Below are 24862 nucleotides of genomic sequence, written 5' to 3'. Positions count from 1 at the left end.
TGAAATGGGAGTTGAATATGGTCTAACCCAGGAATTAGACTGAAAGCCTTGCTGGTTGATTGGTTGGATGTCCGGGAGAAACATAGAGCAGGAAATTGTCCGAACTGGATGATCCAAGACTAGTTAAATCTCAAATTTTGGGGTATGGAACTGGTCCAGATTTGATGAACAAGCGACCATTCATCAAAATCTGAAATTTTGGGGTGTATCTAAAGTGGGCTTCACTAATTTGGTTTGGAGGTGAGTGCTGTTTATTACAGCTGTGCGTGGTCGTTCATCTGAATACGCTTTATCCCAGGTAATGCAGCTGGTTGTCGCTGATTTTAAGGCAATAGATACGTCCACTAGTGTGGAATTCTTCCCAAACGCAAAAAGAAAAAAGAAAAAAAAGGTGGCAGCATCTGCTGTCTAAAAATACCAATTTTGTATAGTCCCACTGCATGTCAAATAGTCATGCAGCCACATGACATTGGCGCCCATGCTTATGTATTCAATCTGAGACTAGCCAATTTGGTCTATGGAGCGGTATGGCCCATCCTGGCCTGATCCAGAATGCTTTAGTTTGGATGGACCTTTGAGGCCCGTAGGTTGGGGCCTGACTGCGAGTTCTAGGCAGAATGGCTTATAAAGCTGGGCCAGGGCTTGCTTCTAAGGAGGCCTGACAAATAGGCCTAACCCACACTGACTTCTTTGACACTGGCGGTCAGAGTATTTGGGTTGGTTGGGTCCATTCCGGCCGAGTTTGATACCTTGAATCATGGGCCGGTCTGGGCCTGGATTCAGTTGTTTGACTCATGGACCAGACACGGCATATGATTCAGGCAGCATGGTTGCAACCCTAATTGAGACAAGCCAATCCCATGTGGTTCAAAATCGAAAACAATACCGGATCTAATCCAATGTATATTACCAAAGTAAGGATGAAAGATTAAATTGAATGAGTATCAATGATAGAGATGATAGTCGGGTGTGATTGATTATCGATTACTTGAAGACACTAATTTGAAGATGAGATGCCAAGGTAGGGCAAATCTTCTTTTAAAAACCTTAACTATACTCTCAGGTCCCTTTACAAAATGCTGGAATCTCTCCCCTACTTACAAATCAAAGAATCAACATGTACAATCTCACTGCCAAGATCATTGATCCAATCACAGTGTATTTCGATATTGGCTCTTGAGCTTTTACAGCAGGAAAAAAAAAAAAGCTGCCTCCCAATATATGTACACACATATCAAGACTAATAGTAGTAATTCATGTCCTTGTGTTTTGGTGCATCCTTACAGACGATTGAACGCACTTCCATGATTGATCTGGGTGGCTCCAAATCCTTCTCTTGTAGTGCATTTCCAAGCAGCTGTTGCATCTGTGACGCAAAGGTGTCATCCAGAATCTGCAAACCCAAATTATATATACATTAATGTCCAATTAAAAGGTGCAGTACTCATGTTGGGGAGAAATACAGTGCACTTACGCCCATTGTAATTCGCAAACTTTTATACCATGACCTATTCTCCTTCCTACTCTCCAAGAAGCTCAACACATCCTGCAGCCAGACAATAAGCAAGTTTGAGTTGTGTGATCTATACCACAAGTGGATAAGTTGAACGGAATCTTTAGATAAACTGACCTGCCCCATCCGGTCCCAGTAGCCTCGGCATATCGTGACAAAGACATGGGTCTCGAAGACTCTATGAAGGTGATCGATTGTCTTCGAGAGTTGATCTTTCAAAGGCTGCATTCTGTTTCGAATGTCGGACTCAATCACAGTTTCCTTTGAATCTTGGATGATCTTCTTCAGTTTTGTTGTACTTTGTAGTCGACTCTGTAAAAATAACAAAGGAAAGAGGCGACATGTCATTGGGATCACATACAGTTCTTCACTATTTGCAAAGGAAATATTTGATCGAGCATGCAAAAGGAAAGAGATTTGTCTTGAGAGTGTGTATCTTTAAGGGCCTGTTTGGATTCATGGAAAGGAAATATTGTTTCCCAGGAAACTCATTTTCCATTTTCTGCCAAGCCTTTCTTTGTGGGAATTTGTGGGAAACACCATACCTACGTTCTATCTTCGTTGGAAAATAAACAAATTTATTTTCCCACTTCCACCCATATGAAACGCATTTTCCCTCGATGGAAGGAAAATAGGTTTCTCAAGGGTCAAATCCAAATGTACCACCATCCATCTTCAATAGCCTCACATATAGTAAATGAGCCATTGTCCATCTTCGGTTATGCCCCATGTGCCCATGTGTAACATGTCACCATCCATATTCTCTTGCACTCCAAATGTGTAAAGAATCCCACATGTGCTAATGTGCCACATGTGACACCATCCATCTTCTCTTGTGCCCCACTTGTGCTAATGTGCCACATATACCACCATTCATCTTCTCTTGGGCCCCAGATGTGCAAAGCACTCCACATGTGCTAACGTGCCATTGCCCATCTTCAATCACTCCAAATATGCCACATGTGCCAATGGTGCCAATGTGCACAAGTGCCGCTATCTAGCTTCAAGTGCTCACATGTCAAATGCGCCAATGCACATCCTATGCCATGTGCCATTGTACAGCTTCAAGCACCTCACATGTACCATGTGTGCTACAATTCAGCTTCAAACGCCTGCATATGCTGCATATGCCACCAATGGCACTATCCATCTCTAGGCATCCCACGTGCCACGTGCTAATAGAGCATATGATAGTGACTACCTAGAAATTTTTCTCAAGAAAAAAGTTTTCTTTTGCCAAACGACAAATTTGTAAATGGATACTAAATATCTAGGAAAATCTTATTGAAAAACAAAAAAAGGAAAACAATGTTTCCTTTACCACAATTCCCTGGAAATAAGGTTTCCTAGGAAATAATATTTGCTTTACTATGCTTTCCATGAATCCAAACAGGCCCTAAAGTGACTTGATCACCTACAACCAGATTGCGGGGAACTTATTATCCAAGCACTATTTACAAGCATTTTTCCTTTCAAAAAGGGCAAAAAATTGGAAAAAAAAAAACTGCAGACAACAACGGGTTGTAGCACAATGATCAGCCCTCAATTTAAAATACACATTTATACAATAAACTTTTACAGTGCAATTGCACAAATATATCCATACAGGTGAAGGCAAATATTTTCTGGTTTTAGAGCTATTATGATGTTCATTAGTAGAAACCAAAGCAGGTATAGCCATATAGGTAAGAGTACATCATCCAGAAAAGAGTTCCTGATACATTTATGTTTTCTGAGTTATTTTCATCATACATTTAATGTTTTCTTGCCTTTTCAGGAAATGGGTTTTCTATATAGGAAATTGGTTCCAAACCTTTCTTGGGTGCCATTTTTTTTCAAGATAAAAGGCACTAATACCTAAATGGTGGGTCCTTGTTACTGTGTTTCAGCCAGCTTTTAAAAAAAATTTAATTTACACTTTCCTTTATGGAAAACCATATAAATATTTCAGAAAGGAAAACAAAATCAATACAAAATGAGATTTCAAACAAATGCAGTGTTTCAGAAATGTACCCACATTCTCTACAAGTTTCTCCACAACTGCTTGTAGGTAGTTTCTGAACTTGGCTCTCAGCATCACTGTTACTTCACTAAGTTGCTCTCCGGAAGCCAAGTTTCTACCATCTGGTATGCAAGAACCCCATGACTTCAACTGTGTTTCTATCTTGGGCCGCAGCACATCAATCAACCTTTTCATGGTGTTCAGAAGAATTCCAACCTGCAGACAAGAAGAAAATTTTCAAGCCAAAACAATTACATTACAAAGAGACCCTTATTAAAAATAGACTTAAAAGAGTCCTAATGAAAACAGCTCACCTCCTCCGGGACAATGTAAAGGTTCACAAAATTGCGTTTAGCAATTTGCTTGACATAGTTGAGGCCGAATTTCTTAGGTGTCAGAGCATCCTTCAGTGGGGCCAAAACATCCGCATACTGCTTGTCCAAAGCAGCCACCACTGCCTTCTCAACATCTGCAACAGCCTTTAGGTTGCCATGCAACATAATAAATCAACACAGTCAAATGCATATGATTTCAAGTTTAGAGAAATAAATTACGTAGAGAGACTTAAGGACTAAAAAGTCTTAGATTTGGACATACGTTCTCAAGAACAAAAGTGTATTCCGGCCACCGACGGATGATGATCTCATACTCATTCAATGTGTCTCTCAGCCGATCATACATATCATCAACAAACGGAGTAGTAGAATGTTGCGTTCTAACCCCTGACCATTTCAGCTGCATGTTAATTAGTTCAAACAGTTTTAGAAGCAGAAAGTTTTTTGAAGTAAACAAAACATCATTATAACAGGTAGCAAAGTTATTTATGCATTTTACAAGTTTTCCGTTTGGTTTTGAATAAAATAAAGACAGAGAATGTTTTTAGTGTGAGAAACACATTCAATGTTTTTGGTAAAGTGTTTGAGCCATAAGTAGTACCATCATAACAATATTTAATAGTTATTTATGATAAATAACAACTGTCATAAACTCCCACAAAAAGGAGGAATGTTAATTAGACAACCTTTTTACACAAAAATTACACGAGGACGCATGCGAGACGTACAAGATCAAGATTGTTGATGCATCATGACCATGCATTGTGTATAGGGTCAAACGTGTGGCAGGACATATGTAGGGTCACACATGTTAGAGTTTTTCAAAGCGCAACAGAAATAAAAAATTTTGAAAAATCCAGATTTATTATTAACCTAGTTCTATGGATCCCCATCTAGATATATACAAGTTTCTACATAAAAATATAAACACTAGGTGGGGCCCACTTAAGACAGCAACCCCTTCGGCTGAACTTTCTTCTAGATAAAAATGCCCAAGATCAGCAACACCCTTCCTCCATACCAGCTCCCTCTTCCTCCTCACTCTTGCACGCCTCAAACCCAAGAGTCCCCCCCCCCCCGCTGCTCTCTCTCTCTCTCTCTCACACACACACACACACACACATCCAACCCACCCCTCCCATCTCTCTTCTCTCAGCGCTCATCAAATTTCATATTGGAACGTGCCAAAGGTAAGTGTGGGCCAACAAAAATGCTTCTTATTTTACAAAATTTATTTCGGGCTCGGGCTGAAATATTTTGGCTGGGTTGGGACTGAGGCTGACGAATGCAGGTCGGGCTTGGACAGAGCTTGGCCCGGCCCTGGCCAGGCCCATTGACACCCCTACTTACTCCCTCTGGCATAGAATATATTTATAAGAAGTTTGGGTTTTAAAGAGAAACAATAGTATGGTGTTCCACCACCTTACAGACTTTGGTAATGCCTTACATCTAAAGCCTATTATCCTACCTATAAATGTACCCAAATTGACCTAATCCCTCCACTAGTCATGGTCATCCCTTGATCCAATACCCAAGCAAATCAAGTAATGGACCACAAGACCATAACCATTGGAATTACCATCAAGTGCGATTGAAATTTTGTTAACGGTTAAAACAACATATTAACGATTGAAAACATCAATAAAATCATATAAACATTTTGAGTGTTAGGCCCAACGAAAAACCACTTGATGGATGGTCCAATCTACCAGAATTAAGCAATAAGAATATCCTAGGCAACTAGTGGATATTTTTGGATCATATGGACCTCAACCGTATCCTAATACATGCAACCAACAACACTCACACAGGAACCATTGCAGTTGACTTTTTGAGGTGATCCAAAGAACATTACATTACGAAATTGAACTCCCCATACGTCCTCAGGTCTAAGGACTGGTCAAAGTTAATACATACACAAGTTGATCTCGACCAAACATGATGGGTCTCTTGGTCCAGAGACTTGAATTGATCCTCCAATGTAAGTATTCAACAGGCCTAATAACAAGATCCCATATCTATTGGCGTTCCTACTCCCATGCGGGGTAGGACAGAGGCACCAACTCGTCGTGGACCCCAATGGTGGAGACCTTCCATCCTGACTAGTCACCGGTTCCCTCATACAAGAATCAGGATGACCACATAAGAATAACCATGGGTTCGTCCTAAAATCTGCTAGTTGGTCATGGACTAACATGGTACTGAGATCCATGGTCAATGACCGTTGAGCCCAAACTCAAGTTACCAGGTACACAAAGAAAACCCTCTCTTTCAGCACCATGTTTACATATATTTAAGATAGACCTGCATATTAGTTAGGGCATTGTCCACACAAGACCCATGGTCATCATGATTTACAGACAAGATCATCAATTCAATAATTAAGATTATTGTATTGGCTTTTCAGGGCACACAACACTAACAAAATGTGTGACAGGTCTTGTTAAAAAGGGACCTAAAGTGGGCTGGCTTGCTCATGCATGTACAAAGTAGCCTTCACACATCCATTCTGTTGTCAATGAATGATCCATTTATATGTTGCATGTGAATGTTTATTCCATTTATGACAACCCTACAGCTCATTTATATGTTGCATGTGAATAGTATGGTGTGGCTTTTAATGCAATTTGAAGTCTTTACTTGTTCTTTCCACTCTTTCCTAGGATGTTCGCAGACTTTAACAGATGTAATTAGGATTGAAGTTGGTGATATATTTAAGCCAATTTGCAATAATTTGAGTTCAAGAAGAATTGCTATGTACTAGTCTTATAAATAGACATGCAGGCCATTACAAATGATAGATTTTGTGGTTGTTCGAATGAAGTTACTTTCTTTCATTGACTTCTGGTGAGGAATTTGTCTTGATGGTGTGATGCCTAGAAACTTCTTAGTGTGAATCCATCAGGACCTGTGTAGAGTGACTCCACAGTTTTCCTTTGTTTTAATGTTATCTGTGGCTTCAAAATCATATGTTTGTTTAAAATTCTACAATCAGTTTCTTTCAATTTAGTAGCACCAATCATCCAGCAGGGCCCACAACGGATGGGCCATCAGACCTATCATCCAAATATAAGCCAATTGGACGAATCTAACTATTTGATTTGGAACAGGGCCGGAAAATGAGTGGTGCTGCTTTTTTTCCTTGAATCATGTGGTAGGATCATCTGACTGGCTTGAATTTAGGCCACGGCCAATCCACGGTGGAGACTGCCAAATGAATGGTCCCTGTCTTGTAAGAATCTGCTACATGGCCCACAGAGAATTGTCTTTAATCAGATGGATGATAAGCTGTGTGAAATTAGCACTCCAAGAACTAACTTTCCAACATTTTCCAGTCAGTATTGCACATACTTTTACATGCTCATAAACACACCCAAAACATACAAAGATCCAAGCACAAAATCAGTACCTTATCTAATTTGCATGACTCAAGCAATGAAAGTCGCTTATCTTGAATCCAGACAACAATGTATAAGTGGAACAACTCCTTTGCATCAACGCCTCCTCTGACAGGACTGAACAATCATGAGAAAGATGAGTGAAGGGGCACAAAAAGAAAGATATAATAACATAATAAGGAAACTGCACAATGTATCGTTTACCAAATATTCCAGCTATCGAGATCCCTTTGAAAATCTGCAGTTGCAATTACCAGATCTGCTACAGGCGATACAGGGCTGGTGGGAGGGCATGCAACAAGGAATGCGCGTAATCTATTGCAAAGCTCTGCACTGTATATGGAGGCAGAGATATTTGGGAGGTCTATAAAACTACACACACAGACGAGAAAAACTGATAAACTGTAAGGCTGAACATGCATGTAATGGAATATCACATCCAAAGAACTAAGAAAAGAACTGTGTAAATGCGAGCATGGAGACTGTACAAGCATCAGTATGGATACACCGATGAACAAATCTGCACATCGATGCATGCATACTGACCTTTCCATGCACCCATATCATATACATGAACAAAGACTACAAAATCCATGGATGAATACATACTTACCTATACAGACATCCATATATTGCATACACGCACATGCAGTTCTGTGGCTAGACATGTGGTAGCTCATTTCTATGTCTATGTCATGAAACACATGCGTCTATGCATGCGTTATGATTTTAAAGGCCTTGACTTGGAACTTGTTCGAGCTAAATAGCTCCAAAACCTTTATGCATTAAGTTCCTATAGCAGCCAAATTGCTGAACCCATCTTTCACACAGAAGTTTCACGGTTTTACCCCCATGCTCTTTTGTGTGAAATATCATAACAAAAATTTAACAAAGCGATTACCGGTAAGGTGTTTCTGATGGTTTTTCTGCAATTCTCTTGTTTCAATAGGGTTTTAGGCCATACACATAGTAGTAGTTTGATTTCAAGTGAGATTTTTCATTAGCAGATACAACGATAGTTGGTGGAGGGTGTCGGAGGCAAAACCCTGTGCCAGAGGAAGTCAAGGCAGATCTCTGAATGTTGGAGAGGGGACATCCAGTAAGTATGGAGGTGAATTACACAATGCAAATACGGAATTCAATAACTATTTTGATTTTTTTAATTTCCCATCTCTGTATCTGTTACAAGAAAACCATGACCCACTTAAAAGCATATTTGGCTGTAGTTGTCTTAAGTCTTAACAGATATTTCTAAAGTATTCTTTAAGCTTGATTAAACAATATTAACTGCTATTAGCATCAGTAAATTTTAGATGATAGTGCGGGGGATATCTACACCCCTAAAGGTACATTTCTGATGGTGTAGGCCGGTGAAGGGACTCAACAGATGCAAGTGCGCATGTTGAATAGTTGTTTTTCCTGTTGCTATCTTCTATCCTGTATCTCTTGCCAGAAAAACGTATGAAAAAAGAGAGAGTTTTTGCCTAGTACATGTCTTATTGTGTTTTGGAAGCTAGACTTAAGTATTAACTGTTCCTTTTTTCTTTTAACAAAATTAAAAGGAGGTATCCATACAATGGTTAGATGCAATATTTCTAAATGGTCTAATGACAAGTGATTGATATAGAAAAGATGGTTCAAGACTCAAACTTGGGTTCTATCAAGAGGATTCAAGACTCAGTTGACCTCTGAAGACAATTTTGAGCAAATCTTTTGTGTAAAAAGGTTATAAAAAAGCAATATAAAAGAAACGAGAAAAATAATAATGTTCTTTAAAAAAGAAATCAAGTAGAGGTGCATAGTAAACGGATCAATAAATGCAATCCATCAATTCTTTTCTTAACTGGAAACTAACAAAAGCACTAAACATCGAACTTTGAAGTACACTTCCCAAGGGCAAAAGTTGTCTCCTAAACTTCAAATTTGATGTTGCCACTAATTAGCTAATGCAGGGGCATTTTCACACAGGGCTCGAGTGGGATAGCTTGTGGGATGCAGGGGCACACTTGGGGTGGGCGGCCCGCGGAACCCATGTGATTTGGGGCCCGTGTGAGGTGGGTGGCTCTTGTGAGGCGGAACCCATGTGATTTGGGGGGCAAAACCCATGGATTTGGGGCCCATGAGGAGGGTTCGGCCGAGAACCTAACCCATGGACATGGGGCCTGGGCTATGAGATAAAGGGATTAATTCGCCATGCTCTAACAGTTCAAGCTTTTAGAGCAAGTGGTTAATTGTCATGCATCATTAGCAATTTAGCATTTAACAATGATAGTGGGCCCATGTTATATAATCACATTCACAACTGCAGTCCCTCATATTCATAGACTAGCAGATTCCCAATTCACTTTAGTGATGAAGGTAGAAAGACAAAAAAAGGTAGAAGAGGCATTGACCCTCAATTATCTAATGTATTAATGTCGAGTGTGACTCTAAATCTCTACAAGATATGATTAATGCTGATAATTTTAGTGAATGGAATTCTTGTCTTGGTGGGCAGACTTGAAGAAATGTCAGAAAGAGTTAAGAACCTCTTTTCTTCAATGTTTAGGGAAAGTAACAAGGTGGCGGATAGTCACACAAAGTGGGGTTGTGCTTCTTTGGCCAGTTCCTTCCGAGAGCGATCCTTCTCGCCTTCTTCCATTAGATCGAAATTATCAATGGATGAAGCTGGATTATCTGATATCAGGATGCAAATGGTGCTGCTCTGTTCTTTTTTATTTTATTTTATTTTGTGATTAAGTTGATATTGCTTGGAGTACCAAGTGAAGGCCACTGCTTTTCTATTTAGTACCAAGTGAGGATGTTAAGATATGATTAGGGAAGATCCAGACTTCAATAATGACTCTAGGAAAGTAAGATAGTTTCATGTTTCTATTAAACACCACAAATACGCCACCTCAAGTGATGAAATTTTAGCAATAAGCAGGAGCTTACACATAAGAAGTGAGTAGAGTATCACTATATCTGTTACATTGTACAGGAACACGATAAAAAGCCAGAAGAAGATGGCCTATGCCTACCTAGGTAGCACATGTTGATCGTGGATCTCAATGTCCGTGCAAACTTCATTTCTAATATTCAAGCAAAGTGCTTTCATTTTCAGGTAAGCAGTAGAGAGAGTCACAGGATCTGTCAATCTGCCTTCACTATTGCTGGCAACAAACTCATTAGTTTCTGCCAGGTGCTTTCTTGATCTCTTCTTTGCAGCAGCCTGGACAGATAAATGGCATTTCAGAAAGAAATATGGAAACAAATCCAGTGTTGAATAAAAGTGGAGAAAGCAAAGTAAAAAAAACAGACACCATTTTTTAAACCTGGAAATAGCCGCATAGTTTCAATTGTGCCTCTGGAGAAAGTATATCATGAAGAAGAGTATACAGCTTTATGGCAGGTACCAAAGCAGGAGCTGGAGATCCCGTTGCAGGCCTAAAGATATCCATCATTCCTGAGGGTGTTGACTCATCCAGTGACTTGTAGTTCTCAAAGACAAGTGCAATAATCTGCTCAATTTGTTCCTCAATTTCTCCTAAGATGCGGTTCTGTTGAACAACCACCGACCATTCATGTTATTTTAGAAAAGATTTAATGGGGGACACCTAGAACTAATTCACATAAGTGTTTTGAAAAGCATAATACTCTCTGCAATCAAAACATAAGCATGCAGAAGAAGAAACGATGCCATATTTCACATTATGCGGTGTTACCATCCAAAAATGTGAGCTGGCCCCAGTTAATTGGGATAAGGCTTAGATGATGATGACCAGCCAAAAATTCAAGGCACAGACTAGAAATCATGACTGTACCCAGCAATATGTATTGATGCAAAAAGAGAAGCATACTAGTTGCGCATCTCCCTAAGGCCATGTTTGGAAACCATGAATTCCATGCCAAACAGCAGAAAAGGAAAAGGGTTTTCCTTTGATGTGATGATTTGTATTGTTTTGATATTAAAGAAATGGGTGGATTCCACCAAGCAATTATTACACTTTTCTATAATTTGGATTCTAGGCAAAGGAAACAAGGTGAGTATTGTGAGAGGAATACGTGATTTCCATTTCCTACCCAAAGAAAAACTCAAAATTGGAATATATGTTTCAATAGTTCTCATGAAAATCATCATTGGATAGTTATTGTTTTTTACTCCCTTTTTTGCCTCAGATTCCACGTGCCCAAACATGCCCTAAGAATTAAAAACAGTATTCTCTCGAAGCTTCTAACATAAATGTTCAGTAGAAAGCCATGTACCTCTTGATGACTTAAAGTGTTCTTGCTGCGGCCCTTCAGAATTACAGGTGATAGCAAATCGTGCACCAAGACGAGACAGTCCGCTGTTGGGGTTGCCACATCCATAACATAAGAAAGGTATCTGTTGAAAGTTGCAAATAACAAATAAGTCAAATTTTAGAAATCCACACAAGGCAAATAAAGAATACTAAATCTAAATGTGGATCATCAACAATATGTGTCAAGAATATCCAGAGCAAATTTTAGCACGGAGAAGCTCCTCACAACTAAACAAGTCAAAATACCTTAGTTTGGTATAAGTATCTGAAACCCCATAGTAGGATGCAAACTCTGTCAGTAACCACTTCCATGGTCCATGCAGCAACAAATTCCTTTGATGAAAACGCTGAACTTTCATTGCAGCTTCCAGAGCCAGGTCATATGCCACAGTTTCTGCAACAGAGCCACACTAGAAACAGAAGAAGGGATTATGGCTATTAATGAAAATGTGATTTGCAGAGGAAAAAAGATAATATTAGGAGTGGAAAATTTCATGGGTAATGAGTCATAGTCCAGCTGAGTCTTCGTGCATTTTTCTGGTGCGGATTCCAGTGAGGGCCACCTATGATCGCTAATGTGTGTTGGATGGGTGCCGTCCAAAATGGATTATTCAGGGCCCTAAAATCACCATGATCAGGATGACCCAAGCCCTTCCATCAAAGGAATGCAAAATGCATGGTAGAGTAAAAGAGTAAAAAAGGTAATAACATCCATTTTGCTGGCGCTTAATCTAACGGATCTGATCTGCAATCATGGTGATTATAGGGTCATCTGTAATCCATGCTGGACTATTCCTATCCATTGGACCACCATGATCTTCGGTGAGCCAACCTGGGTCTTGTAAAGGAATTTGAAAGGGAATAAGGTATGAAGATTTTGTACTGAATTACAGGCCCATGGATCATTATGTTCCGTCACTGAAATTGTATCAAACCCAACCATGCCAAAGAGCAAAGGTAAATGGTAATCCAGAAAATTTTTGATTTTTCAAAAACCAAATTTCAACACTCCCTCTTTCCAATTGTATCTCCATTGAATTTAAAATTCAATTTCGAATTCCAAAAAATAAAGCAGAAAGAATAATTGGAAGGAAATACATGTGGACCCACCCACTAGTGGTTGCCCACATCCAACAAATATAACCTCATGTACAAAACTCCGAGTCACTATCTTGGGCTTGTTGGAGAGCTTGTTTGACGGGCTTTAAAATAGTACCTAAGATACGAAAATTGATGTATAAAACCCAAGTAAATATAGCCCAAAATGGAGAAGATTGAATGTTTGCAATGTGTACTGTTTGGGACACGAACAAAGTTTTTCCATGTTCTAGAGCAAGGTATTCAAAAACGGCAACAGTGGCCGTAACGGCCACAACCGTTACAGTTACGATACAGGCCATAAGCCAGCAAAGGCCGTTATGGTCTTCTTCTTCTTTTTTTCTTTTTTTCTTTAGGAAAAAAAAAACATATCAGCCCCGTAGTGGGCCATTAACGGCCGTTACAGCCCTGTAACGCATAACAGACGGTTCCCACCATTATTATCATCGCCGTTATGTAACTGTTTTTTGAATACCTTGTTCCAAAGCGTACATTAGAAAACGAAGCTCCTTGCAAAGTGGAAAAAGCTTTTCCGCTTCCTAGAGACATCTCCAACAAACAAAAGGGGCATGGGCCCCAGACTTGGCTAGGTTGAGTCCAACACCTCTTGAATTCTCCTAGGTCCTCCTGTTTGGGTTTAATTAGGCTCAAGTTAAGTTGGGTTTAAGCTGAGATTGGGTTCAGGATAGAGTACTCAACCAAATTCCTGCAAAATTATAGAAGGAAAACAACTCTCCTTCAGTATATATGGGTCAATTAGTTCAAACAACCATATTAAGTTTGGTATCTACAGCTGAGTGGTCTTCCAAAGAGAGGCCATAGCCTTGGAAGATTCTTCTGTTTCTAATGAAATCCATGACGTTGCTTGTGGAATATACCTTCTTTTTTTTTTCCATGTTGGCAAACGAGCTGACGATGTTGCGGGTAATCTTGCTAAGGAGGTTGTAAGAAACACAGCTCTTTGTATTGGGAGCTTGCTCCATCTATATTGATGGTTCTCTTCCCTTTTAACTTTACAAACACTATTCTCTTTTTTTAAAATAATTAAAAAAAAAAAAAAAAACTGTAATTTGGACACTAAAACATGTGCCAGTATCAGACATGATGACTTTTAAAAGCACATCCGTACAAATAATTTAAATACTAGAGTATTGTATCCTAATTGTATATGATAGTTATTTATGCTAGGGGAATTGGCACGTGCAACACGAGGAGAGAGGAAGGGAGAGATAGAAATGGGAGTAGAGATACTTTTGGACGGGGAGAGAAAAATTGGAAGGAAAGGATGTGGCTACATGATAGAGAGAGAAAGGATCGCCAATGGTAGGCGACCCATCCACACTTTTTCCTGTTTTGTGGCCCACTTAAGTTTTAGATCTGCCACTTGTTTGGGATGATGTCATAACATGAGGCTGGGCAACATATGTACAAAGGGATGTTTCGCAGTCATCACAGTGGATCCCAAAGAGACTTCGTTGGGTGCGCTCGTTGTGCAGGCTACACATGAACGCAAAGTTAGATCAGAGTAGGCTAGTCGCAGAAAAGAAGCAGGTAAAATCCAAGCCATCCACTGATGTGGCTAAAATCCAAGTCATCTGTTTATAAGCTCGCAGATTTTCAAATTTTCAGAAATAACACTTATCTATATTGAAAATCTCATTTAATGTCTTGTAAAATCTCAAAGGCCTCGATTCTCTTAATACTAATTACATGGCCAAAAATGTCCTTGGCTCCTCGCATTATATGTAGTAGAGATGTAAATAATCCCCACAAAAAGCATCAGAAAAAAAAAGAAGAAAAAAGACTACATAATAATATAGTTTATTTATATGAGCCATGTCCAAGAGTGTGGACAAACGGACGCATTTGACATGGCAGAAAATTTTAAAGTGCCATGCCCGTTATAGCTCGAAACTTATACCACTACCACACCAATTTATAGATTTGGAAAACACATTTGAGAGAGCTAAACTCACTGGCACAATTATCAAAGCCATCTAACATCCAGTTGCATTTGTGTCTCACCCAGTATAAGGTTAAAGGTTGATTATCGTGTCATTTTAGTTTCCAATTTTCCAGGGTTTGCTCAGAAAAACAATCAGAGAGAACAAGTACACGCAGTATCTTTAAATCAGTCCGTACCTTAAGAGAGCTATTTTCATCTGGATTAGTTGTGTAATTAATGTAAAGCTGTAATCTGCCAACAAGTTCATGCTCTGGCTCACGGTAAATGAACCACCAGCGAAGCTTGTCACTCTGCATGAAATTGAATTTGTAAGCGGCCTGTCACAAGAAACTTTCTTGATAAAGAGAGCCAGGAGAATCCAGCAATGCTTACCGGGTCTTCTGCAATGCTAGCCACCTGCGCAAGGACACAACCATAACACTCTCCCTTGGAATCATGAATTTCAATGATTAGATCATCTGTAAGACTATCCGGAAAGCTGTATTGAACATAGGAAACTATGTCAATATGTTTCTTTAATAAAAGCAGATGAAAAGAGGAAAAATATGGAGAAAGATCAGGATTTTCATGAATGAGACTACAGTGCACAAGAAGAAAATGGCACAAGAATACATACAAGATGTGTGTTTCACCAGACCCAGGCTGCATTCTAACTTTATCCTCTTCAGTTGAACTTTTCAATCTCAACAGACAATAGTATGTTTCTGGAACCAATTAACCATTCCATCCTGAGTTTAAATGAAGGGTAAGCAAGAATCAACTTCTGAGGTTACAGAGATATACCTTGAACTGGTTCATATGATGAAGTGTTTTGCAGACTAGTTGCTCCAATTTTCAAAAGCCCAGAGACCTGCTTAATATACCGTGTACTAGCATGCATATATGCTAGGCTATGCTGGGAAAAAGAACTGTTGGCAGGTACATGAGGCTTAACACTAACTTTCTGAATTGCTTCCCATCCAGAGGAAAGAGTTGACTGCAAATTGGACATACGGTACTGAAGAGATTTCAACCTTATCATTGGTGGTTTCAAAGATGAAAAACTGCAAACTGAAGGCATGTCTGGAGACATTTTCACTTTCCGTACTGCACCATGAGCAGAAATTTAGGCCTGAAATTCAAGACTCCAACATGACAAAGCAAAGGCATACCGTACTATGTTCATAAATTCGGTAAAAGGTGTAGGCTGGCTGCCTGAGTGCACATATGACATGTGCAAAGTGTTCCTGAAAGAGAAAACAGATTGTCTATTATCACTGGAAATCTAGTAGTACCTTGCACTTTCATTTTACCAATGGTTTTCTTGGGTTTTGGTACCGCTCCTTCACTGACGAGCTCTAAAGATTGTTTTGTCAGTAGTTCTTCTTCTGATTGTAACAAGATCCGCTGCAAACTATCATATGAGCATAGGAAAAAAGGGATTCAATGAGAATGCTGTGAATGAACTGATCTGCCATCTGGATCATATTCACTTTACTACTTACACTGCTGAATTCTCTGACAGCATCATGTTAGAAATTTAGGGCCTGTTTGGTCCACAATATTTAATTGGTATGGAATTGCATTAGATGGGATTAACACCATTATTGCATAATGATTGCATGTCTAGAAATACCATAGGATTTTGACCATCCAATCCCCATGTTTGGGATCAGATTCTTCCTCAGTCAAAACCACCGTATTAAGCAAAACCCTGTCTGGTGGACTATGGAATTGTAATCAACATACCAGATTCATAACTGATGTCGGTCACTTGCATACGTATACAACTCAAATGTCACATGTAAAGGATGCATATGGATGGACCGCATGGATAAAACACATGCATCAATGTGGGGCCCACAGATGCAGTGGATTTCAAAATCCACCAGAAATCCCGCATGGGACCAAATGCATTTCCATTCCACCTAATCCCATTCCTTCCCGCATCTCCAAACGTCCCATGGAATTTGCACGAAACCAAATGCAACTCCATCCCACTTAATCCCTCCTAAGCCCACATACCAAACAGGCCCTTAGAGTCCATTCTATGCTTGTGTAGAGTTAGATTAGTTGATCTTACAAATAATTATTTTTAGGGATTATGAAATCAAAAGGCAAGAGCAATAAAACATGGCAGAATGAACTTACCCAAAAGCATCTCGCAAAAGTGCACACTCATTTTGCAGAAAAATGGGAGCTTCTGTGCACTGTTTGGACCAAGAATGAAGACAAAGACGAACACATGCATCGTATGCAAGCACAGCATGCCAAGGCCCTTGTCTACTGAATCCAATTAATAATACAGCCAATAAATGCTAATGAAATGGAGAATAGCGTGATTAAAATGTAAGTGCTGATGTTGAATGCTACATAACAATTCGAAGGACCTGAATTTTTGTCAGAACCAAATGAAGTCTAGAATCAAGATAAATGCCAGCCACAGGCTTAATGAGATCGTACCTTGCACGGAAAGTAGGAACATGAAGTGGCAAAGAGCCTAAAGATACAGCAGCTTCCACACCAAGAGAATTAGTCCTGTCTAACAGAAGAGAGTTAAACTAACAAATGACAGAGTATATACAAGTCAAAATGTTTTTCTATGTTTTATCACAAGTCCAACATTAAGGAAAAAAAAAACAATAACAATAACAATAACAAGGAACCATACAGACCTAATACATGGTTCAGGTAGCCCATTTCCTATATTATACTGGGCACCAACCCCAGAGTGCATGCGTTTGGATTCACTTGGAGCCTTTTTGATGGAGGAACCATTTGAATCAGCTGCGCGTGGATTAAAGAATGGAATTTCCTCAACAGCTTGGTTAATTTCCTCACTAGAGCCACAAAACAGAGGTGCACTAGGGACATCAACTTCATGAAACTTATTATTCAGAAAGCCTCTTTTATCCTGTAAACATGAATTTTAAGTATTAACTGCAACCAACAACAATGAATAGGAATTCTGCAAGTATAGAAGTCATTGATGCCACATCAACATACTCCTGCTTCTACATCTCATATTTATTCGCATATGCACGTATAACAGATTTAGGACCAGTTGATGTAATACAGTTATAGTATCTTTACAAATTATACTGAATTACAGAATTCTACCACACTTCTGACTTCAACCATGAAAACAACCCTCCCAGTTATAAATACTGCAAGATCTAGGCTCTAGGAAGCAGAAACTAATGGGAACATATTCAACAATTCTTTAATAAATGGTGCACAATGAAGAAGTGTTCTTATGGCGAGAAATGCTATTATGATGACTGTTTCACAGAAGTTCTATTATGTGTGTTAGGAATACGCATGGCAAATGTATATGGAGGTCAGGACTGCTGATCTGGTGGGCAACTACATGGATGGGCCAAAACCCAAAATCATCAGTGGTTAAGCATTCCTTGTGATCAATTGTACATTTTCTTTTATTTATTTTTTCGGTTCAACTTTGAGTTTATGTTCCATCTGCGGGCCACTGATTGCATGGCTACCATTGACCAATAATCCCTTTGATTTTTTGGGTATAGCCAATCCACATGATGGCCCACTTAATCAACTGTCCTGATCACCATACGCAAGTTCCATGCATAAAACAGAGATGTTTTTAGCACACTTGATGGACTTCCATAAAGTATGTGCTTTATAGTAGCATCTATGTTCTTGATAACATAAAAGTCCATAAAAACCGCAGCTCGGTTCCCATTAGTGTATACTTTTCTGACATGGCATACACCCAGGATGGAGTCTTACCATGAGCATTCAGGAAAAAAAAAAAAAAAAACAACTCAACCTACCTACCCTTGAATCCTACTAGAAATCAATATATTCTAAGCACTTGATCTACTATAGGAACCAGCGATTGTATGGTGAAGAACTAAACATATACGGGGATTGTTCCAGAAAATGTTTTCAACACTCTTTGCCACCACACTACCACATTAGAAGACTATCTATTATAAGACTACAAAAATTAGTGAAATCACGAAACAATAAAAACACCAAAAAGGGAAACCTTTTCAGTGGCAAATTTTCTCTCTGGCTGCAACAGAACACTCGTAGGGTGCCCCTTCGCAGAGTACCCTCCATTGTTGCTTTCCATGCGTTTAGTAAATCCAGAACTCCTTGCAGAATCTGACATTTCATCTTCAGTGTAGCCAGTCACCTCTACTGGGTCCCTACAACATCCTGCTCCCATTCTCTCAGTCATACGAACCCGATGCTGCTGAACTGCGTCCCCTGACGTGCTGAAATCCGAATCAATGCAGTCGCTCGTGTAGTGCAGCTGCCCATTAGCCATCCTGCTGGGGACCCGACTCGACACTCCCTCCCGTGGCAGTGAATTGAGGGGGTGCCTCCCACCACAAATCTCTTCCTCAGAGTCCGTCAATTCCATGTCAGACCCAGAAGCACCATCATCATCTGGGCAGGAGACGGGAATTGACCTGAGCGGCAAATGCCCGCTTCTGAATTTTGCTGGGGGAGGAAGTCCGAAGTTACGAACTCCATTCCTTATGGGATTGATTTGGGGGCCCTAATTCAAGATTATAGAAATCATCTTAACATGAAATGCCGGACGACATTATACACAAACGATGGAAAATGCAGCAGAATTCACTATTAGAAGAAGAATAAAAAAAAAAAACTATCATCGACGCTGTAATTCTCTATAAGAAAACTGATAAAATTGAAAAGATTACCTCTCGAGCCCATCGAACGGTGTTTGGATTGAGGCCTTGCGAGAACATTTTCTCTATTCAAGGTTAGGGTTTCTAACTTCTCCTGTTTGAGATTTTAAAAAAAAAAGGATAATTAATCTCAACTGCAGCAATCAAAACCAATAAGTGTGTAGGGAAAAAATAAAATAAAAATCAGAACAGAAATTCTTATGATCGAAGATTCTGATAGATTTTCCACCAAAGGTACTACTTAAAAAGGAAGGTAGATGGGCGCAACTGGATTTCTTCTCAAACAGCAGCGTAATCTACACAGAAAAATGCGGGAAAATAAACGAAAAATCGAGGAAAAACAGATAACAAGACAGAATCGGGAGAGATTTGATGACTTGAAAAAGGAAATTATAGAAATTGTAGAAAATCTCTACTGCTGCTGCTACTACTGATGTATGCACTCAAAGCGCTGGCCTTTCCACGTCTGGAATTCCCTCTGCTTTTATATTTCAAAATGAGAGAGAGAGTCGCTTTCATTCTTCGGAGCTGCGTTGGTTGGTCTGTGGGACCCGCACACGTGTACGGTGCTCATCCATAATTTCCACAGACGATCGGGACCGTCCATTCAGTTATCCTACTATAGTTGATAGATTTTTTATACACACATTGATTGGATGATTATGTCCATCTGATCATTGACCTTCAGAGCAACGATAAAAGCCAAAGATGGTCAGCTGTACATATGTTAGTGAAGGTAAAGGAATAATCATGATTAGAAGTATCGTTCGCAACTGTAATTTTGAAAGATGGTCCATATGATAGAGAACGCTAGATGAATGGCTCAGATTGATGCATTGCCATGTAACGTGTAGTCAGTGGAATTGCGCTAACATAATCCGGTACTACTGTCTCTACCATATCGTTTTCCACTTTCAGTTATCGGCGGACCGGGTGGCAAGAGGGAGGGGGAAGCGTACTTTCGTTTAGCCTATGTCGCGACTCATAATCAAGCTTCCTTCACCGCCCACTGTGGACAACGTGGAGAGTTTTCCAATGATCGGGACCGTCCATTTTGAATAAAATGTGCTATAGTATCTAGCATAATAAAAATGATCGGAACAGATGGCTGTTACCATAACTATATATGGATGAATTGAGAACAATTAAAAAAAAATATTCAATGGCTCGAAATCAACTCAAAAGATCAGAGGAGGTGACTATCATTAAAGCGCGATAGGAAAGAGAAAATGGACGGTCAGATCATCTCGACATAGGCTGGATCTGAATCGAAACGTATGTAAAACGAACTCTTCTAAAACAATAAAGATACAAAGAAGGGGACCGGAACGGGCAACACCTTAGATTCATTCACCTCCGTGGTGGATGTATGACATCCATTCCGTCCATCTGTTAAGAAACATCAAGTTAGTATGCGATGTCAAAAGTAAGGCCGATCTAAAACTCAGGTGATCCACACCACAGGAAACGGTAGGGATGTAGATGCCCACCATAGAAATCTTCCTGGGCAGACCATGTTGTTTATATGACATCCGTCCCGTTCATCAGGTCCACACCATGATGAACCGAAATCACGAAAATTTTCAGATCCGAAACTCAAATGCGCTACCCCGTTGTGTGGTCACGTGAGAGTTTATCAAGCTGATTTTTCCAATTCACCGTAAAAATGAGGTGGCTCAACTGATGGACGGAGTAGATTTGACAAAAAAATCACATGGTGGGCTCCATCGGGTGTTGCACGCGCTTCCTTCAATCCGTGTGTTCCACGATCTGCCTTCCTTCAATCGGAGGTAGCACGCAATCCGCGCCCCTCCGAGAGAGGGCCTAAAAAGAAGGCACGTAGTCTCGGCATCGGGATTGGAGTTACGGAAGCTGACGCGGCAAGCGAGGGGAGCTTTTGTTCTAACGGTCAAGATGGAGCGGGAGAGTGCTACTGCTTGCATGCTTACTCACTCTCCATGAGGTAGACGTGGTCACATGTCGTGGTGGGACCCATCCTCGTCCCTTTCTTCGCACTTAAGAATGCTACGGTAATTCGAGCTAGGAGAATATAAAGAAGTGAATCGCATCACCTGTGATAATGTGGTACACGTGTACAAGATCCGGGCCAATCATTAGGTGAAGCCAAGTACTAAAATTTCATAACACGTAAACCATGCTATCGTACTGATGAAGTGGGCCACACTCATATAAGGAAACTGGACGGTAGAAACAAATACACGTGGCACCTAATGATGAGATGATCAGCATAGATTTTGCGATGAGGCGTGTTCATATAAAGCTCCACTTAGGAGCTGGTAGCCTGGTACATGGTTCGGATTTTCAAACGTGTTCCAATTTTTGCACGTGTGTCGAGATCTCGTGATCAATCTCTCCGCGCGCGTATCTTCTAGCTTTCTCATGTCGGATTCGATCGCATGAAAGGTTGGCAGCGAGATGTCTTTTTCGGATCTTCGCGTTAGTCACTGAGAATGCCACTGGTTCTGCAGTTCGTTTTGCCTCTGTCGCGACTCAAAACCCACCGTGTGTCACCACACGATGGGGCCCACATGATGAGATGGTCCGATAATTTGGACTGTGCATGTTCTATTTGCTACCATAAGTAAGCTATTATCCTATAGTAACGCCTCATCAATGATCCTAACCTTCGATTTTTATCATTGAATATGAACCGTTGAAGAGTTTCTTTTTATTGTTCTAAATTCGTCTACAGAGAGTGATGGTCACAATAATCCGTTCAGCTTACGCTTCTTAATTTCCCCCTTATTTTATAGATTCGACAACATGGACGGTTTGGATCATCGGACCACTCATCATGTGGGCCCTAGAGGGGACTGGAATCCTAGTAGCAACTGAAGCAAATTGAACCGTTCGGTCTGGGTCCTTTTCCACAAATCAGCGTCCATATGGGAATCGAATGATCTTGCGTCAAACATTTTTTTTTATTTGCTATGGGTGATTCCTATGACTGTCATATCAATGAGAAGTGGGCCCCACTTATTTGGCAAGTGAGGCACATTTCCCAGGGATGTCTGGTTTCGATCAAGCTAGGACAGGGTTCTGCTCACAGTGATTGTGGGCACGTGTCCATTATTCCCTCAGCTGAGGCCCCACAAAACAAAAATTGGCACGTGTGGCAGGGTCGGGTGGAACCACGAGGAAGGGGATTGGGTGGTGATCCAACACCACCCAGGTAGTTGGTGTTGGGTTCTGTGGGCTCACTGTGATGTATATGTTTTATATCCACTCTAGCCATCCATTTTGCCAGCTCATTTTAGTGACTGAAGCTAAAAATGAAGTAGAACCGAAGCTCAAGTGAACCACGCCGAAAGAAACGGTGAGGATAATGACACCCACCGTTGTTCAAACCTTCCTATGGCCCACCGTAATGTTTATTTACCATCCAACCTGTTGATAAGGTCACGCAGGCATCGATGAAGGGAAAACACAAATATCATCTTCATCCAAAACTTTATGAACCCCAAAAGTTTTTAATGGTGGGCGATTGATCAACACTGCTTCTTTTAGTGTAGTCCACTGGAGGTTTTTATTGCTTCATTTTGTGTCTCATGCCCTGAAATGAGGTGGCAAAACGAACGGACGGAGTGGATGAAACAAATACATCACAATGTCCCCCACAGTGAGATTGAGTGAAAGATATCTCGTTTCAACGCTGAGGTCATGGTATCGATTCACTGGTGGGGGTGGCTAACAGTGAAGTGTGAACTGACAGTTGGGTGTACTAACAAGCTATGCGAAAAAAAAAAGTTAAAAAAAATGTCCCCCACAGTACCCAACACCACCTAGCTGGGTGATGTTGGAGTCACCACCCAATCCGTTTCCAGCCAGGACGCATAGACGCTGCATACCCAAAAAATCGCACCGTATCGGGACCATTAATTTAGTGGGCCATGATCAGTAAGGCATACATTCCCAAGAGCCAAAGCCTGCTTGCCTGGAACTTTACTCTTGATCCGGTGGTAGACTCTAAGGAGTTTCAACACCCAGTCTAGGGTTCAAGTATCCGTAGGTGGTGAAATCCCATGGTGTGTGTGCATGTGTAAAATAAATAAATAAATAAAGCCTGCTTGCCTACGGCAAGTATATTGTAATTCCACTCACCTTCTAATCTTAGAATGTTATGTGATGGCCCACCTAGACCAACGGCTTTAATAAGTGGGTCACGATTTTGGCACATATGTTAGGCACAGCCCAAGCACGGTTGCAGCATTGGAGCACTACTAGTGGTGAACCATAATCAGTGTCTATTAAAATTGGACGGTGACGAGAAGTGGGCCTTCACTAGCTAGTTGCTACCAACTCATAAACGGTCGAATCAAGTGGACCCACCTCCCAAAGTCATGTTGCTAACAACATCACTTTATTCTTTTTCTTGGTTCCCACTTACTTGAATTCTTTCCTTTGCTTTAATTTGCTTTCCTTATTTTAAATTATCTCATTATGGCTTTCCATGCATCGATTGAAATTCCTCTCTCATTACTGATATTAACACCCACAATTCTGATACATACACACCCTTTTTTTGGTCAGGGCCCACAACCCCTTTCATTCAGGTGGGGTCCAACGGGTTGGATGGCATAGAAAGAACATGGTAGGCTCCACCTAAAGTAGATGTTCCCTCTCCACCATTTACTTTGGTGTGGCCCACCTGAGTTAGGGATCAGACTGAGTTTTGGTATTTGAGGATAGGGCCCACAGGTGGACGCTACAAATCTATACCAATTAGACAATTTTAACCATTTGAACAATGGACTTGTTCCAATTGAATGTGGACTGTTGATCTGGACAGACTCTAATCTGACAGCGGGGAAACTGCACTCCAATTGTAAATTTGACTTTTTATGCCAAACAAGGGCCCACCAGGTGGATGGTCGCAATAATCTGATCCCTCAGCCATGTGGGGGGCCATACATTGGATGTCCCAAACAAAGGGCATCAAGTAGGAATAATCGTACGTCTAGAGAAATTAGAAGCCGTATGTATGTACAGCCCAAAGGATGCGAATTTTAGGGCTAACAGATTCTACCAACTTTCTCAAAACTGATTGAAGGATTTCAAAGCTAAAAAGGCTTGCGTGGCTACTTCTTGTCATGTGGGAGCGTAACTATTTGCTGACGTGGATGGAGGACTTCATACGGATTAGATCTGACCTGGCCATCAGGCCAGGCCCCAAAAATCAGGCGGGTTTGAAACTCGTAGGCTACACCGTGGGGAACAGTTGGAGATGGATAGTCCCATCATTAAAATCGCCCAAATTGTGTCGGGCCACCATGGTACGTATATGCCATCCAATCCACTAGTCTGACGTGTCACACTTGGATGAATGGATTCCTCAAAAGGTCAGGACATTCGAAGGCTCTGAATTTAAAGTTTTTAGGCATGGTTTTACACCATTCCATGTGGTGTGACCCACCCAAGTCTTGCATTGGACTGATTTTTAGGATATATGGTGAAAAATGTGGTGGCGCACCTGATGAACGGAGTGGATCTGATTTACATTCTACCCACAAAGTGATCAATTAGTTGTAGGCAACCCCAATTCACTAACCCAAAGAGAAATCAATCACGCT

At 40.6% G+C, this 24862-nt stretch overlaps 1 protein-coding gene across 6 annotated transcripts; it reads right to left on the bottom strand.

Annotated features, from left to right (window-relative positions):
* Positions 1-984: 984 nt before the first annotated feature.
* On the bottom strand, positions 985-19757 carry LOC131242416 (uncharacterized). 6 transcript variants are annotated; one of them, XM_058241020.1, is made up of 24 exons: positions 19501-19757; positions 19284-19365; positions 18599-19117; positions 17250-17488; positions 17038-17112; positions 16726-16860; positions 15870-15988; positions 15609-15681; positions 15379-15503; positions 15212-15299; positions 14968-15073; positions 14772-14885; positions 11778-11941; positions 11494-11614; positions 10563-10787; positions 10269-10459; positions 7453-7620; positions 7260-7365; positions 4113-4250; positions 3830-3994; positions 3531-3731; positions 1631-1825; positions 1475-1546; positions 985-1393 (listed from the first exon to the last, which is right to left on the bottom strand). In XM_058241020.1, the coding sequence occupies exons 2-24, from the start codon at positions 19329-19331 to the stop codon at positions 1241-1243; spliced, it is 3540 nt and encodes a 1179-aa protein (XP_058097003.1). In that variant the 5' UTR covers positions 19332-19365; positions 19501-19757; the 3' UTR covers positions 985-1240. The 6 variants fall into 6 exon arrangements, with proteins under 6 accessions (XP_058097003.1, XP_058096999.1, XP_058097000.1 ...); XM_058241016.1 differs by having other exon boundaries at positions 15379-15681; XM_058241017.1 differs by having other exon boundaries at positions 15379-15681; positions 19540-19757.
* Positions 19758-24862: the final 5105 nt, after the last annotated feature.

Source organism: Magnolia sinica, chromosome 4, assembly GCF_029962835.1.
Source record: "Magnolia sinica isolate HGM2019 chromosome 4, MsV1, whole genome shotgun sequence".
Taxonomy (NCBI): domain Eukaryota; kingdom Viridiplantae; phylum Streptophyta; class Magnoliopsida; order Magnoliales; family Magnoliaceae; genus Magnolia; species Magnolia sinica.
The sequence above is the reverse complement of the archived record's forward strand: the minus strand, read 5'-3'. Positions and strand labels throughout refer to the sequence as shown.